General features: G+C 39.4%; 2 protein-coding genes across 6 annotated transcripts in view; one reads left to right on the top strand and one right to left on the bottom strand.

The window, feature by feature from the left end:
• CSPP1 (centrosome and spindle pole associated protein 1) overlaps positions 1-5179 on the top strand; it is a 77673-nt gene extending 72494 nt beyond the window's left edge. For 3 of the 4 annotated variants that reach the window (XM_066623759.1, XM_066623758.1, XM_066623757.1), the window contains exons 30-31: positions 485-635; positions 4428-5179. In XM_066623759.1, the coding sequence (XP_066479856.1) occupies positions 485-635; positions 4428-4654 (378 nt within the window). In that variant the 3' untranslated portion in view covers positions 4655-5179. Of the gene's footprint in view, positions 1-484; positions 636-1661; positions 1735-4427 lie in introns of all 4 variants that reach the window. The other variant, XR_010794307.1, reaches the window with a different exon arrangement.
• An 895-nt stretch (positions 5180-6074) lies between these two features.
• The window catches only part of ARFGEF1 (ADP ribosylation factor guanine nucleotide exchange factor 1), a 99593-nt gene continuing 90191 nt past the window's right edge, over positions 6075-15476 (bottom strand). For both annotated transcript variants that reach the window (XM_066622770.1, XM_066622772.1), the window contains exons 34-39: positions 14881-15010; positions 12533-12672; positions 10292-10460; positions 9980-10118; positions 9066-9183; positions 6075-7408 (exon numbers count right to left, since the gene is read on the bottom strand). In XM_066622770.1, coding sequence (XP_066478867.1) covers positions 7250-7408; positions 9066-9183; positions 9980-10118; positions 10292-10460; positions 12533-12672; positions 14881-15010 — 855 coding nt within the window. In that variant the 3' untranslated portion in view covers positions 6075-7249. The remainder of the gene's footprint in view (positions 7409-9065; positions 9184-9979; positions 10119-10291; positions 10461-12532; positions 12673-14880; positions 15011-15476) is intronic.

Genomic DNA, 15476 nt, shown 5'->3' with positions numbered 1-15476 from the left:
CGTTCACATTAGCAAAATGTTCTTTTGGCAAAATATTCTTTTGTTGTTGCCACTTAAAAAAAAATTATTAGCATTGGGATGGAGGCCCATATGGAAATCAAAGCCGACACTGAACAATGAAGCTGCTGCATAATATGACAAAAATATGGTAAAGCAACACAAGAGGCAAGTTGGTACCTGAAAGATTCATGGAAATAGATTTCTCTGTATTCATGTGCATGTTTCCTTGTGCTGCGCTGTGAATTTTTATACGTTGATGTGCGTGGATGATGCAGATGTCTACACATTGCTTCATGCAGACATCTTTTTAGTGAATTGAATGCAAAGGAAGTTATATCTAACAAAGGTGTATTGAAATCAACTGAACAATTGTGACTGACTAAGTTCTGTTAATTTCAACAAGACTTAGCCTTGTCTAACTTTCATTGACTACAACCCAATGTTTCCTTTGTTTTTCACCACTCAATTTCTCTTAAATTCTTAGGATGATTCCTTCCAGAGGCAGACACCGTCGCCACAGCCTGACAATAGCTCTGCGTACTCAAACTCTAGTATCAATATAGATCAGTTGAAAGCCAGAAACGAAGAGCGATTGCAAAGATTAAATGAGCTTCGAAAGAAGGCAATTCACATAGGTATAGTTCATTTGAAGAATCTATAGCAGAAGATATTGATGTGGATCTCCATTTAAGATGCATAAATACAAAAGGAGCAAAAATAGTCTAGGTAGCAGCAGTAGTGGACCTGTGTTAATGGTTGTCATGCTGTTGGAGCAGTTCTGCCACACAGCAAAGAGCGCAGTGCTACATTCTTACATCATAAGCTGCATATCCAAGTCATTCAGAGTGACTGATTCTTCCTAGCGAAAACTACTCTGGCTGCTTCCGCTGAATTCGTCTGTAATCATATTTTAGGGTTTGTTTTAAACAAGTCTGTTGAGAAGCAGAAGAGTGTGACACAATGAGTTATAAGAGCAAGAAAGGAACTATACATTATGGGTTATAATGTACTTCAAGCCAAAATGTCAAAGGCTATTAAGCAGGGAGACATAAAAGGGAATGGAAAAATGATTCTGGCCACTGAAAGCCCCTTCCATATTCTGAGTGTTGTTAAGCTGTTGAAATATATGTTCATTATTTTAAAGTGAATGCTCATGGTTGGTGAAGATAAGCTTACAAAGACATACTCCCAACCCTTGTTCAACCAGTTGCTTTTCATAGCTGTAGCAGGTTAAGGAAATACAAGAATAGACCCTACATTTCTCTCTTTCTGTGCTCAACAGCTTTGGGACAGAAGGGAGAACAAATGAAGTACTAATTAGGAGACAGCCACAACTCTGTGAGGCTCCTTTGCATGACTGAAAGTACTTGTGCCCTTTTCTCTTTGGCTGTCAGCTTCACTTTAGAGTTGCCATAGACAGGGCCTATAGCAGCCATAGACAGGGCCTGTAGTCTGCGGACCCCCTAAACATGCCCCAGGTCTCCACTCTCCATCTTGCTGAGGGTAGTTGTGTGTGTGTGCTGGAGACTGACTTTCTCAGGATAAACCAAAAATCATAATTAAGCATTAATAATGTTGCCGCTATTGTTGCTATATGACTGAGAAACGTTACAAGTATTTAAAAAGGCTTCCCCCCCCCCCCAAATATTCTTTTTTGATAGGTTAGCATTTTGCAACAACAAACTCTGGACTCACTTTTGACATTTTCTTGGTAGAAAGGAAGTGGTAGTCAGGGTGAGTACGTGGTCAAATTTTGGTTTCTTGTATCTTTAGATAGATATTTGAAGATGCAATTTGGAGATCAGTCTCCTATTGTAGCAAATGTTGTCCATCTAGAAATGGGTTTCTCCCACAGGCCAGCTACTTGGATGCACAGAAGCCAATGTCTGAAGTAATGGGGGGGGGGGAGACTACATCTAGCAACCATGTTGCTTTTATGAAATCTTGTTCTATAGAAATACTGACATGGAAACCTTTTTGCAGTCAGGAAGCATATCCATGGGCAGCACAATGTACTTGCAGCATCTGTGGTTTACTGGACCAGGCTGTAGGTATTCCAAAGTTAAGCCATGACAAACTGACAGATTCCTTGAACCTGTTTGTAACAACAAATTGGAATCTTTATGGTAGTTTGTCTTGCTTCATTTAGCTTGGATTTGTTCTAGAAATGAAGTTTAGAAATTCTTTTTTGCACAGTCACATGCAGTGGAGTTTTGCACACAGAGCCAACCTTGGAAGCCTCCAGGGCTGCTTTGAGCATTCTGCCCTTGGTCACATGAGTAGGGGAGATCTCATGTGCATTGTGCACTTTGATGGTGGGAAGCATGACCAATCCCTCCGTTCCCATTTGATCACTGCTGAAGCAGCACTGTGGGGAATACATCCTTTTGTCTTCATTCCTCAGAAAAACAACTTTCACTTTGGTTTTCATTTTGTATTAGTTGTGAAATCTAAATTCTTATAAAGTAGTAGTGAAGTCTTCAAAGAGTTCAAATGTGCATGTGGAATTTCATAGATGCAGATACATCACTTCAGTATTGCTGCAGAGTGCATAACTAGAGCCCCTGGGTGGGGACGCATTCATGTATCTTTTTAATAAGAGTATCTCTTTTTCTGAGCCGTTTGTGGCCAGTACAAGTTTTACTGAATGAATGCTTTTTTTAGCTTTTCCTGGGGTCTGTGTGCTATCCTGTCAGTGCTGCTAAACAGCCTCTGCTTGTGGTCTTTTAATTTTGTAGCTTTGGCTAAATTTGCAACTTATGCAGTTCTGAAAACAGAACAAACTTCTCATTGCCCTTTAGTGTCCATCTTTTCATAATTATAAGGAATTATAATTTCATATAATTTCCTTGCCTTGGGGAAAATTAATGTTTTATCTGTTTTCTTGACATATACTAGCAATCCATTCTTTTCAAACCACCCTCAGAAGAGGGGCAGCCCAATCCTAAACTGCGTTGGTGCAACATGGCCTCCGCTGTATTCAGCACAGCTTCGGAGGAAGGTGGAGATCTCCTTGGGGCAAGGGAATATTTTTCCCTTTACACCAAGTAATGTTCCAGCTTGCTTGATGATGTCACGACATCATGGTCATGACATCACTTCTGGTGGGTCCTGACAGATTCTCATTCTAAAAAGTGGGTCCCGGTGCTAAATGTCTGAGAACCACTGTCGTAGAAGGAACATATCTAGAATATAGACAAGAGATTGCATTCATATATTTTTCTAATAATTTCATTAGCCCAACTTCTGTTGTTTTTGTATCAGAATATCGGGCTACCTAAAGAAGTGCTAGCATTCTATTGGCCTTTTTAGTTAAGGACAATAAGTACTTTTCCTGTAGAAGAATACAGGTCCAACCTTGTCATACAGATTTTTTATACACGTATTTGACTCAACACAAATGGCCACTGCAAATGAGAAGGAATGTGCTGATCCCTGGAGAAGGGAAAAAATGCACCCCTTTAAAATGCTTTTCTTACTGTTGTAGAGATTTTTATCGCAACAGGATGAAAAGGGCCCTTTAAATTAAAGGAAAAGAGTCCTTTACAATAGTTAGAGGGGAGCCAGCTGACAATCCATCAATCATTCTCTCTCCCCAAGCAACCCCCTCCCTTCCCCCTGAACAAATGAAAGATAATCTTTTCTAAGCCCCTGCAGAGAGACTGATTGTTGGACTGTCCACTTGACATCATAAAGGTCAGCAAGGCTGTTTTTAAATCACCTGAGCAAAGGAACTTTGTTTTTTAAATTGATTTGCTATAGTATGATTTTTGCCATCTATGTGAGTTCTGGGAACAGAACCCAGAATAATGAGGCTCAACCTGTAATTTCAAATAGCTGAAGGAGCTTGAGCAGAGCTCTTTGGAGGAAGGGCAGTATAAAAATGTGGGGAAAAAATTTCTTGATAAGGTTTCTATGTCCACCAAACCATTTTGGGTAAACATGAGCCTAATTCGTGAATTTCATTGGATGCCTTGCTTTTAAAAACTTCCAGGAAAAAATTCACCATCAGTTTGTGTTCTTCTCTTTTACATCCTCTACAGATTTTTCTCTCCAAAAAAAATGGGAAAAGAGAGAAGCATGCTGTGGGTTACCAGAGCATGGAACATGGGGGCTAGTTTCTACAATGGAACTTTTAAGGGTAGAGGGAGACCTCATTTCTCCACCTTTTGACAGGACATCACATTTGTTTTACTCATGACTTTCTAGAAAAAGGTTATTGTGCTCCAGCTGTCCAGCAGTTGACTTTGGACATGTTGAGTAGTTGTTTCATCATATCATGTTCTTGGCTCTGAGCATCCATGGACTGAATAGCATGCCTGTAAAATTTGAAACTTAAATATCTTACCCTGACTCACCATGCTATCACTGTCCCAATAGTATACCTTTAAGAAACAGATGCTAAATTTTAGTTTCTCTTCCTCAAGGTAATGATGTTTCCCTGGGAAATGCAGAGGACATCCTGAAGCAGTTGCCAACCAAAGATAGCAGAAGATCCAACTCTGTTGACACAGTGGCAACTGAGCAATGGTTGAGACCAGGAACATCAGAAACCCTTAAAAGGTTTATGGCTGAGCAATCAAGTCAGGTTAAGCTTTCTTCAGAGAAGAACTTGCCCTTCAACTGGCAGGGTCTGTCAACTGCGCATGGCTGAATAAATCTGTACTGAAGCCAGTTGTGCCTTTTAAAAGAATGTTTCTCCACTATTGCACTTTTGCTTTTTAAAACGCAAATGTTGTGTACAGAAGCAGAGATCTAATGAATGTTATGCATAAGCAGGCAAACTGATGTTTTGACATGAAGTTGTCAGTATGTTACTGATCTGATCCAAGATTTAGCTCCTGCACTGGTATCATCAGGTTAGAGCTGGCATATTTACCTAGGTTAACAGCACAAAGGCAGGTTTTTTAATTGCCCTTTTGAAAAATTACCTCAGACAAGTACCTGCTACAAGATTGTGAAACATGTCCTACATTTAACAGAGGTGAGTATTGTGACTTGAGTTTTTCAAATGTGTAGTAGCAACTTAGAGTAAAAGCTCCTCCTCTTGCTCCTTTACAACTCATGCAATTCTTTCTATCCAATCATTTGTTCTAAAATGATAAATCTTCTAATTGTGTATTCTCTTGTGTGTTCATGCAAACATTGTCATTGAGTGCTATTGAATGTATAACTTATGGTCTGATCTTAAGGTTATAAAATAAATTATTTTATTACTAAAAGTTTGAAGCAGTTCTTATAGTTATGAATCAATTTAAATGAAGCTATACTTCTAATAGTAATATAGTGACTGGTAGCACTTCTCATTTATCAATCACTTCTCATTATTTCTAACTCAACAATTAATCTCCAGTTACAAGAACATGAGCTTGTGTGGAAGAGTTTGAAGCTAAGCATGAGGGTATCTTTTCAAAGGATGGTACCATGTAGTCAGTGTTGCTGGCCTTATGTCAGCCCCAACCTAGCATTTTCAGCTTGTAACAGTAGTTGAACAAAGAAAGGGTGCATGCGTACACATTAGGAGTATAACTGGAAGAAGGGCTTTGAAGTTTATATGAGGGAGCAGAGAACTTCATCTCTGTCTGCACCCTAAGAAAAAGTGGTAATGTACTGAAAAAAGACAAGAAAAGGAAGGTGTAACCTAGAATTTAGAAGTACTGAAAGACATAAAACAGTTTGCAAAGCTGGCTTAGGAGTGTCACTACCTCTACCTGAATGAAACCAAAGGGAGGGCTGTCTTTTGTTTTTCACTTACTGACTAGCTAGAGTCCTACATTGCTAGAGACCCAAGAGCTCCTCAAGAACATTGGGTAGAATCCACAGTTTCTTCCTGTACAGCACGAAACAGAATACTACCCATTAAACGGCTGCTGAACTAATTTATTTGCTCCTCATTCTTTCGTACTAATAGAACTCCAGCCGTTAGCAAGGGCTGTATCAAACAAGTAAAACCCCACAATTGCTTTTCTTGTTAAATACTTGAGGATGGCTTTTAGTCCAGTGTACTTTAAAGCTTCAAGTTAAGACATTGAAACAAGTAGCTTTACATTACATTGGTTTTGATTGCACCGATGAAAGAATTCAAAAACTTTATTGACCTATAACCTGATTAGAATATGCCAGATGAGAACCAATATTGTACAGAAAGTTGTACAGAATTTACATAGAAAACTTTACAGAGCTGTACCATATACATTTTTCCATCTGAAAAATTTTTCTACATCCACTGTAAGACAGAATGCTTGACAATCTTTTCTTAAACCATCAGAGCACAATTCACAGTATGAATACATTTCCAATAAATTTAAAACCATCCCCAAACCATGCCAGATTTGTTACTTGAATATATTCAACATTAAATTCTGTACATAGAGTGAAATCTACATCAAACAACAACCCAAAAAAAGTGACAGTGGACAAACCTAGACTTGTTTGCAGTGATTCAAGTTCCAGTCCTGAAGGATCATTGCAATGGCTTATTATATTTAAAAGCCCTATCACAGGTATATTACAAACAATTAAGTCAGTTGTGATATTTTAACCTCTCCGCTTGACAAAAGTCAGCAAGACTAACTTCTGGGGTGTAGAAAAAAAATCACAACTCAAACCCAGACTAGTGCATTTGGTAAACAAACTTATGCATCTCTAGGAAATAATACAGGAAATAAAAGAATGCAGGAAGAACTGTATAGTGTTTTAGAATTTTATATTACAGACCTGCATCTCTGTACAGTTTTTCACAGAAAGATGATTACTTATCTCAGACAGCCTGAGTGTGCAAAAAAAAATCTTCAGAATAAGAATTCCACATAGTTGCTAGTTCTCTTACCATGAGCACTATTTCCATTTTTTTTAACTGCAAAGATTTTCTTTTTCAAAATACAGCTCTCCTGAGTTGTATTTCTGTAGAAGTTTAAACTTCTTAATGTTAGTTCTTTGGGTACATCTTACGTTCACACCCATCATAAGCATCTTTTGATTATATATCATGGTTTAGGAAAGTAAGGGTATCACAGTCCAGGCTGGCAATAAGACTGTGTTTAAAACTGACTCTATGCTCAGCACAAGCCAGGAAAGTGGTAGGGACTGGAGAAAGAGATAACTCAATGGAATACTAGAGTGTTGCAAGCCTAAATTACAGTTCTAATCCATACTGAGAATCCATACATGCATGCTGCCGTACAAAGAAACTCTTCTCATGGACACTCAGTGCAAATTTACTTGGTCCTTTGTTTCCTTCAACACACTTCTACTGCTTGAGTGCCTCTAGATCTGGTGGTTGGGATATTTGAAAAACCACCCCAATCCGCAGAAAAAACCTCCGTAAAACAGCTCGAAGCTCAGGGATCAGATCAAACTGCATTATTTCACACAAGAGAGGATAGTAGAATGATGCATGAGCTTTGAACTGTTGGGAAAAAAACAATTTTGTTAAGAATCATAGCCTTTCAGAAGTAAGTTCAATTTACAGCATTAAAATATCTGTAATATTTCTACTATATATTTCCAAAGCAAAAGGGTGACAGCACCAGGAATGAACATAAGAGAGAAGAGCCTCAAGTTACTAACAACAAGATAGTGGTTTTTTATCTGAATTTTTTTTAAAGAAAAATCTAAAAAATTTTTCCACAGGGCCAATGAATTTTGATGTCCCTTTCCTGAAGAAAGTCATTTCAATATTCTTTTAAAATAATTTCCTCTAATGCACCAGAGAGGAGACCACTACACAAGGATGAACTTCTCTCATGACTTTTCAGTGCAAACCTTTCAAATTAAACAAGCCACACTATTTAACCATGTTGTTCTTAGGGCCCTATCACTCTAACATTGCCTTTTATGGTGTGTGATCATTCTCCATACAGATTTCATGTCCCTGATAACAAAGGATACAAATTTACAGCTAGACACAGTATCAACAAAAGTGAGGCGCTTCATTTATATTTGCTTTACATTTTCAGTAGAATGGCTACCAAAAATCAGAATTGTAAATGTGGAGTGAGACATTCACTTTGGAGATCTATTCTTAAGCAGACTTGGGACTTCATGAAACAGACAATTAGGAAGGCTGCAAATGTCTGTGTACCACCCCCTAGCGCAGGTGATTAGCAGGATTTACCTGAGGGAGCAGGGACAGTGGAAAGGTTCAGATTAAAATCCTAGAGTATCTGCACACTACCATGTATAGTCAACTTTTAACCTTGAGCTTTTCATTTTAAAAAATCAGTATAAACCAACCATCTAATTACCGTATCACTACTATGTGTGGTGGGTTACACTTGAGCACAACAGGAACTACATTTTCCAATATACACACATATACTGGATGCATTACACATGTGATATATGGTATCCAGGGTCTTCATAACATTCACTGGTTGTTGGTCATTGGTCACCTCACCCCCCCTCCAGTTGAAATTACAGGTCATGCCTTGTTATCCACTGGGGGTTCTGTTCCCAGTGGTTCTGTTCCAGAATCCCCAGGGGATTAAAAAAAAAAAAATCAGTGGATACCAAATCAGTGGAAAATATCTTTAAAGACTCACTTCCAGGTTTCTTGCTCTTGCATTGTCACCCCAGAACGCATTGTTATAGATGCTATACTGCATTCAGCCACTAGGTGGGGTGAATAATGGAATCTAGTGGACTGAAATTAAAATTATTTAACAGTACAAAGGTAGGGAATTGGATTTTGGTGTTTTTTCCTTGTTAAAAGCATTTAAAGGTGGACCCTGGTATCAAAGGTGAGTCAAATCAGTGGATACCAAATCAGTGAATACTGAGGTCGCACCTGTACAGCCATCATTTGACTTGCTGGTGGTAATGGGACAGAAGGAGGAAATGATATATGCTGAAAAGGCACTGAAGATGGTGTGATTGAGCAGTGAGTCCAAGTCTGTCACACAACTTCTGCTGTGGGGGCCCAATCCACAATTAATCCTGGAGCTAAGAATCAGACTGGAAAAGGTCTATGCATCCCTGTTTTTACACTTTGAAGACAGTGGTTTGCACAAGTATCTCATGAGGAGGCTTGGAATAAAACTCCCTACACATTCAGAATTACTTACCCGATCATCACTTATCTTTAGGACTTTGGTCAAGAATAAAAGTAACAGGCTAGTCCAAGCTTCCCGGTGACTTTCTGATGTCAAAGTAAGGAAGTAACTGAGAGCTTCACTGCAAACACTGCAACAACACACCAACAGAAAAGAAAGTGCATGAATAGTTTTCTACAGCTGGGATTTAGGACAAAATAAAAATAGTAAAAGAACCCTAGATGAGAACAGCTGCACATTCAGAAAGGGGACCAAGCACACATTCCAAGACAGATGTACTAAACACACTTCATAGGATCACGTGCCTACAGTCTCCCATGATATACTAAAAGCCAAGACACTCTTTTGATGGGCAAATACATCACTCAGCACATGGCACAACCTTTATCTGGCTAGATGTAAAGCAGTAACATGGTTGCATTGGCTATGCAGCCACTGGCAATATGGAACAGCTGTAGTTGAATGATCCGCTGATTCAATAAAACAAAACGTATTTTTATCTCAAAAAATAGAACCAGCTGAATGGCAACAGAAAATCTTTCCAACAAACGGTATAGTGTGGGTTATTATAAAAATAACATGGTTAAAATGATATAAACAGACCTTATCATAAAATACACTTGCAGGTTCATTATTATCTACAAATCATGTGCCAGTAACCACATCTCCAACAAGATACAAATCTTATACCAAGAAAATTTAATATGTAGAATACCAAAAGTTAACTCATATGCTCTTGGATAACTGCAGATTACCCTCTCTATGGTAAGGAGCAGAAAGGTACAGCTTGTTCCACTGCATAAAAATATACTAAGAATTTTATTTAACACTCAACATGCTTGCAAATAACTAAAGTATGCAATTTTTTAAAAATTAACACATGCCATTCTAATACAGACTGGTATAGCCAGTGAAAGGGTCCTTACTTCAGTAGGCGCCTCTGCACATCTTCCCAAGCATCTTTGCGACTTTCATCCATGTACATACGGAACAGAATGCGCAACCCACAGGCCAGACTACTAGTCTCTTGTTTCAACAAATTAGGCTTAGATTTTCCTTTAAAACCTGTCAAAACGACATGGGTAATTAAATTTTACTAGCTCCTCCTAAAAGCCTGCTTTGGAATAATGCTTGGGGGGTGGATAAGCGATGTAAATTTCGTTGGATTTTCAAAGCACCTATTTTATAGGAATAAAATATAATGTTCTCTTTTAAAGCCCTTAAACATATAACCGTACCTGCTTTCCAAAGAGCAGTTCTTTGCTCATTGTTTGAATTGAAAGCTTTAGCAAATTTGTGAGATTCCAACAAACAATCCAGCAGCTTGAAAAGCTGCTGCGATGTTAAAAAGCGATACATTCCTTGATCTTGCGTATCTACGTGAACATTAAAATCTACTGCATCTCTCTAAGGAGAAAACAAACAAGAGATTAACATTCATAACAGCTGCCAATTTTGATCAACACAATAAAACCTTGCAATATCGATCATCTAGATCAGGGGTGTCCAAACATTTTGGCAGAAGGGCCACATCATCTGTCCAACACTGTGTTGGGGGCCAGGAAAAAAATTAATTTACATTTAAAATTTGAATAAATTTACATACAAGAATATATTAGAGATGGAACTTATATGAATGAATGAAGGTCTTGCAGTAACTCAAGGTCTCTAAAAGGCCGTGCACAAAGCAAGGCTGGCCTATCCTTCACTGCTGCTGCTGTATCACAGATGTGAAACAGCAAGCAGTGGAGGGAGCCCTTGTCCCATACTTCACGTGCGAGATCAAACAGTCACCCTCACGCTGAGAGCACATGTCGGGCCAGCACAGGCTCCAGCAAGTCTCTGGAGGGCCAGATGCTCATTGGGGACTCCCTGAGGGCCAGATTGGGAGTCCCTGAGGGCCGCAAGTGGTCCCCGGGTCGGGATTTGGGCATCCCTGATCTAGATTCTAAATAAACTTGCAGCAACTAAAGGAAAAAACTCGAAAAACCTAAAAGTGTTTTCCTCAGAAGCCTGTCAATTTGAACTATGCTACTTCTTAATATCTACCCACACATCCTTTGTTGCATATCCACATGACAAGCAACATGAACACTTCCCATGCACTTGAAGTCACATGGGTGCTGCTTTTCAATGGTACAGTACCATGCAGCTGGAGGCTGGTGTGGAACTGATGCAACCAAGTAGACAGAGCAGATCATGTGGGTCATTCCCACAAAGCAGCTCTGTTGCAGAAAAGCAGCTGCCATGCTGCTTTTGAATGACAGATCAAAATGTGTGTGAATGACAGATATAGAATCTTTAAGATAAGATGAAGAAAAATCCCATCAGATTAATGGCATATATCTATATTCCCTTTGTGCACTGAAGATGAACTGGAGGGGCTGATAGGTGTAGCAGAAGCAGAAAATTCATCTACACTTCTGCTTCCCCCGTTTTTATAGAAAACTTGAACTGGATTCTCGGTATAAGACACAGTCATCTGGGTTTTATTAATGAGATGTTATGGTCTTTCCCAGATTGTTTTAAGTCATGATCGCTTGCTGCCTGGCAGCAGATTTTTGATTATTGGTTATTTTAACCTTCACTTTGATATCAGTCATTTGATCGAGATGTATTTTATTTTTTTAAATTATATTGTTCCACTGAATGTTAATATGTATTTTAATTATTATTGTGAGCTGCTTTCAGTTACCTGTCAGGGACAACAGTCTTCTCCACTGTAACTCCCATCCCATGGAACTTCATATCACAGGACACAAGGCTGTCACTCTCCCTACTTTGGCAGATTCCAAATGTTTTTCTAACAGGCCTCAGAAAGACTCCTTCAATTACATCTTTCTTCTAGTTCTGCATTTCCCAATCTTCTTCAGTCTGCAGCACCCCCTGTGCTGCAGAAGCAGCACACGACTCCCAGACATGACTGGTGATGACACTATCGTCAGTTACATCCAGGTTCGGAGATGCACGATGGAGCTTTCAAAGCAGCATGGTGGGTGGTAGGGCTTTTCAAAGCACACAAAAACTGCATGCTACAGCTCAGCCTGCTGGGCTGAGCTTCCTACCTCTGCTTTGAAGCTGTGTCATTGGTCTTGTTGCCAGCCAGCTGGTGGCCTCTGATGCCCAACGGTGTCTCAACGCAAAGTTTGGGAACCCCTGCTCTAGGGGCTCTAGCTCCTTGGATTATTTCTTTTGACTGGTTTGGTGCATTACTGTTTTCCTCCTTGTTTTGATAACTGCGTTTACACTGTTATAAATGCTGGTTGGATATTACTGATGTTTTAGTGATTGTTAGCTTCTTTAAACCCTTGTCTGGAAAAAGTACAATATCTATTTTTAAAACACACAAAAATAAAACTTATTTTCTTGCTGAAAATCCTCAAGAATTTCCCCACAGAAAGTAGAGAAGCTGACTTTACAGAAAAGGAAGATGGAATCCAAGAACAAAAATATTTCTTAGAATGTTAGTACCAACCAACCTGTGCTGCAGCTAGATTTTCTGCATCTTCCTTTTTGCTGGTTGCTGGGAAGAACACAATGTTGTCGATGGTTTGAATAAGTTCCAGCTGCACAACACATTTGATCAACAGAGCACCAAACAGTTTCTGATCTGGAAATTCTTAGAAAAAAAAAAAGTTATAGGTTGGAGCAACTGTGAAAGCACCTATAGATCTATTTATAACTTTAAGAATCCTGTTAAGATGTTCAAGACATATATACACTGGATATATAGCAATACAACAGCTAACATTTCCTTTTGTGTTTAGTGTCATACCACATCAACATACTACCTCTGAATCAAGTATAACAGCCACAGCCTGCCACGGAATGAAAAAAATGTAACAGCCATAGATTGTTACATGACAGAAGGATTGTAACATAGACATAAACTATATTTCTTTTTTTATATACAGCTTGCGTACAGTATGAATCCCTAGGCCAGCCATTTTCAACCACTGTGCCGTGGCACACTGGTGTGCCACGAGTTATCCACAGGTGTGCCACAGGAATTTGGGGGAAGATCATTTATTAATAGGGCCAATGGGAGATGTGAGCCCCCACTGGCAGCATAGTGTGCCTTGTCAATTATCAAAAACCTGGTGGTGTGCCTTGACCATTTTTGTGCCTTGTCAGTGTGCCATGAGATGAAAAAGATTGAAAATCACTGCTCTAGGCAAAGCTTACAATCAACACCTAGAGGCTAAGTTAGGTTACAGGTTCTTTTGAAATGCTAGTTCTTTTAAAATGTGAATTTACTGTGCCTTTTGAAGGGTTTGGATAGCAAGCAAATATGGGCTAAATGCAAGATCTTTTTGTACTTTTTTCCAGGAAGTTTTGCTTGGCATAATTTTAAAGGGTTTAAATTATTTCAGCAAAGCCACTCTTAACAGATGGTTCACTCCTCTTGGTCTTCTGATTAAGGGGAGTCACAGGCAGCTGTGAAACTCTGATGTCTCATCTTGATAAAGCCTGTTTGCAGAGATCTTAGAGGAACATTGGGTAATACATTAAGATAAAAAAAGTTATACAGGGGACAGGACAATTTGACTACAGAAATGTTCCAGGCAGCATGATTCAACAGAATACTGGGGTGTTCTGACTGGGCAACAGCCCTTTAAAAATGGAGGCATTAGAGCCATAGTTTGCCTATCCTTGGCCAGGTACAAGGAGATGCTGTAAGACTGTCCTGTGAAATGATCCTACATCACTGTGGATTTAGACTTAGCTAGTTTATCACTTATATTTCATCATTTAACAAAATTTTCTTGTTTTCCTCCATTAACTCTGTGGGGTGGGAAGGACACTCCAACTCCCTTTGGAGAGAAACCAATGCTCTTGTAAGGGAGAGCGTTGTTAGTGCCACAGAAATCCAGTTCCCCTTGGGGGACTGAATTTGACTTTTTATCCCTCTGTGCGCTAGCTTCCCTAACTAGGAGAAGGGCAGCATGAAAAGAGATTGCGCTTGACTGGGACTAGGCAGAAGCCTGTGGGTATGTGCTCACTGCTAAACTGAACAAGTAGGAAGTGGGGGTGATTGAGTGGAATATAGAAATCCAATCCCCCGACCACCTTCAAAAGGATGTCAAACTTGGAACTGTGCTTTGCTAAAGCTCAAATAACAAACTGAAGTTCAAAAGGGACCCTATATGTTTTTGATACATTATACATAATGTGTAAAATATGAGTACTTAAAAATGTATACCTTATTTTTGAGCAAGGAGAATGAAATTCAGTCTGCAGTTATCATAAAAGCATGATCATCAACTTCATCAATTACCATGAACCAGATCCAAAAAGTGACACAGACATCTTGTATGCATGCAACATGCCTTTGATCCTCTCCCAAAGATAACTCTGACCTTCTATACCAGCATTTCTAAATGTTTGTCCCTTGCCAGACAACTTTGCATGGTCCACCTATTGGAACTACCACTGGAAGTAACTGGAGGTGATGCCACTGAAAGATGCAACAGACACCTGGAAGAGGCTAAGGGAAGATGGGAGGGCTTTTTCAAGTGGGTAAAAAGTGCACACTGGAGCTCTACCTACCACTGCATTGCACACTGTACTGCTGGTCTTGCTGCCAGGCAGTGGGGGTCTGGGAGTCCATGCATGCCACCAGACACCACCTCAAGTACCACTGGTGGAATGAGTACCACGGGTTGAGAAACCCTGTTCTACACAGTGTAAGGAGCAGAGCTGCAAACTCAAAGTATCTCTGCACTAACCAAGCTTGCACCTCAGCTCACGTATCTATTCAAACGATGCTGCTCTGTCAAATATTGCTCCTTAAGGAACAACCTTTCTTCCTTAAGGAAACACTCACTTGCTGTAGGTTTGTTTTTGCTGACCTCCTCACTTGCTGGTGGCCCTACAATGGGCTGAAACTGGCGTCTATCTGAAGGTCTTGGTTGCACGGAGTCATGGATATCTACAGATTTCTGTGATATTGTATCCTGAAAAACAGAAAAAAGAAACGTATTAATTCAGTCAGAACCCAAAAGAGTAAATCTCCTAGATATTTCACTGAAATGACTGAACCTTATATTGGATCACATTGTTTCAAGTCTCTATTTTAGAATTACCACTTGAAAGTTGCACCATATACTACAAAGCTCCTGCAAACAGAAAACTATTATGGTTCATTCACATTGCAAGCTACGCTAAGAACACAACTATAAGGATTGTTTAATTATATATTCAAACTGAAGGTTATTAATTGCATTGCAATTACCTTATTCACATATTGGGAAGTTAAAAAAAAAACTCCAATACCCTGTAATTACTAAGGAGAGTCATTTTGTTCAGTAGATGGAAGTTATTTGGGAGTGGGCTGTTCCTCCTCCGCCTCAACTTGGCAGCAAGGCAATGCAAGCTATGTTTGGATATATCTTCCAACCTAAATGCCAGCAGCGACAACCC

The sequence above is a fragment of the Tiliqua scincoides genome, chromosome 4, assembly GCF_035046505.1.
Source record: "Tiliqua scincoides isolate rTilSci1 chromosome 4, rTilSci1.hap2, whole genome shotgun sequence".
Classification (NCBI taxonomy): domain Eukaryota; kingdom Metazoa; phylum Chordata; class Lepidosauria; order Squamata; family Scincidae; genus Tiliqua; species Tiliqua scincoides.
The sequence above is the reverse complement of the archived record's forward strand: the minus strand, read 5'-3'. Positions and strand labels throughout refer to the sequence as shown.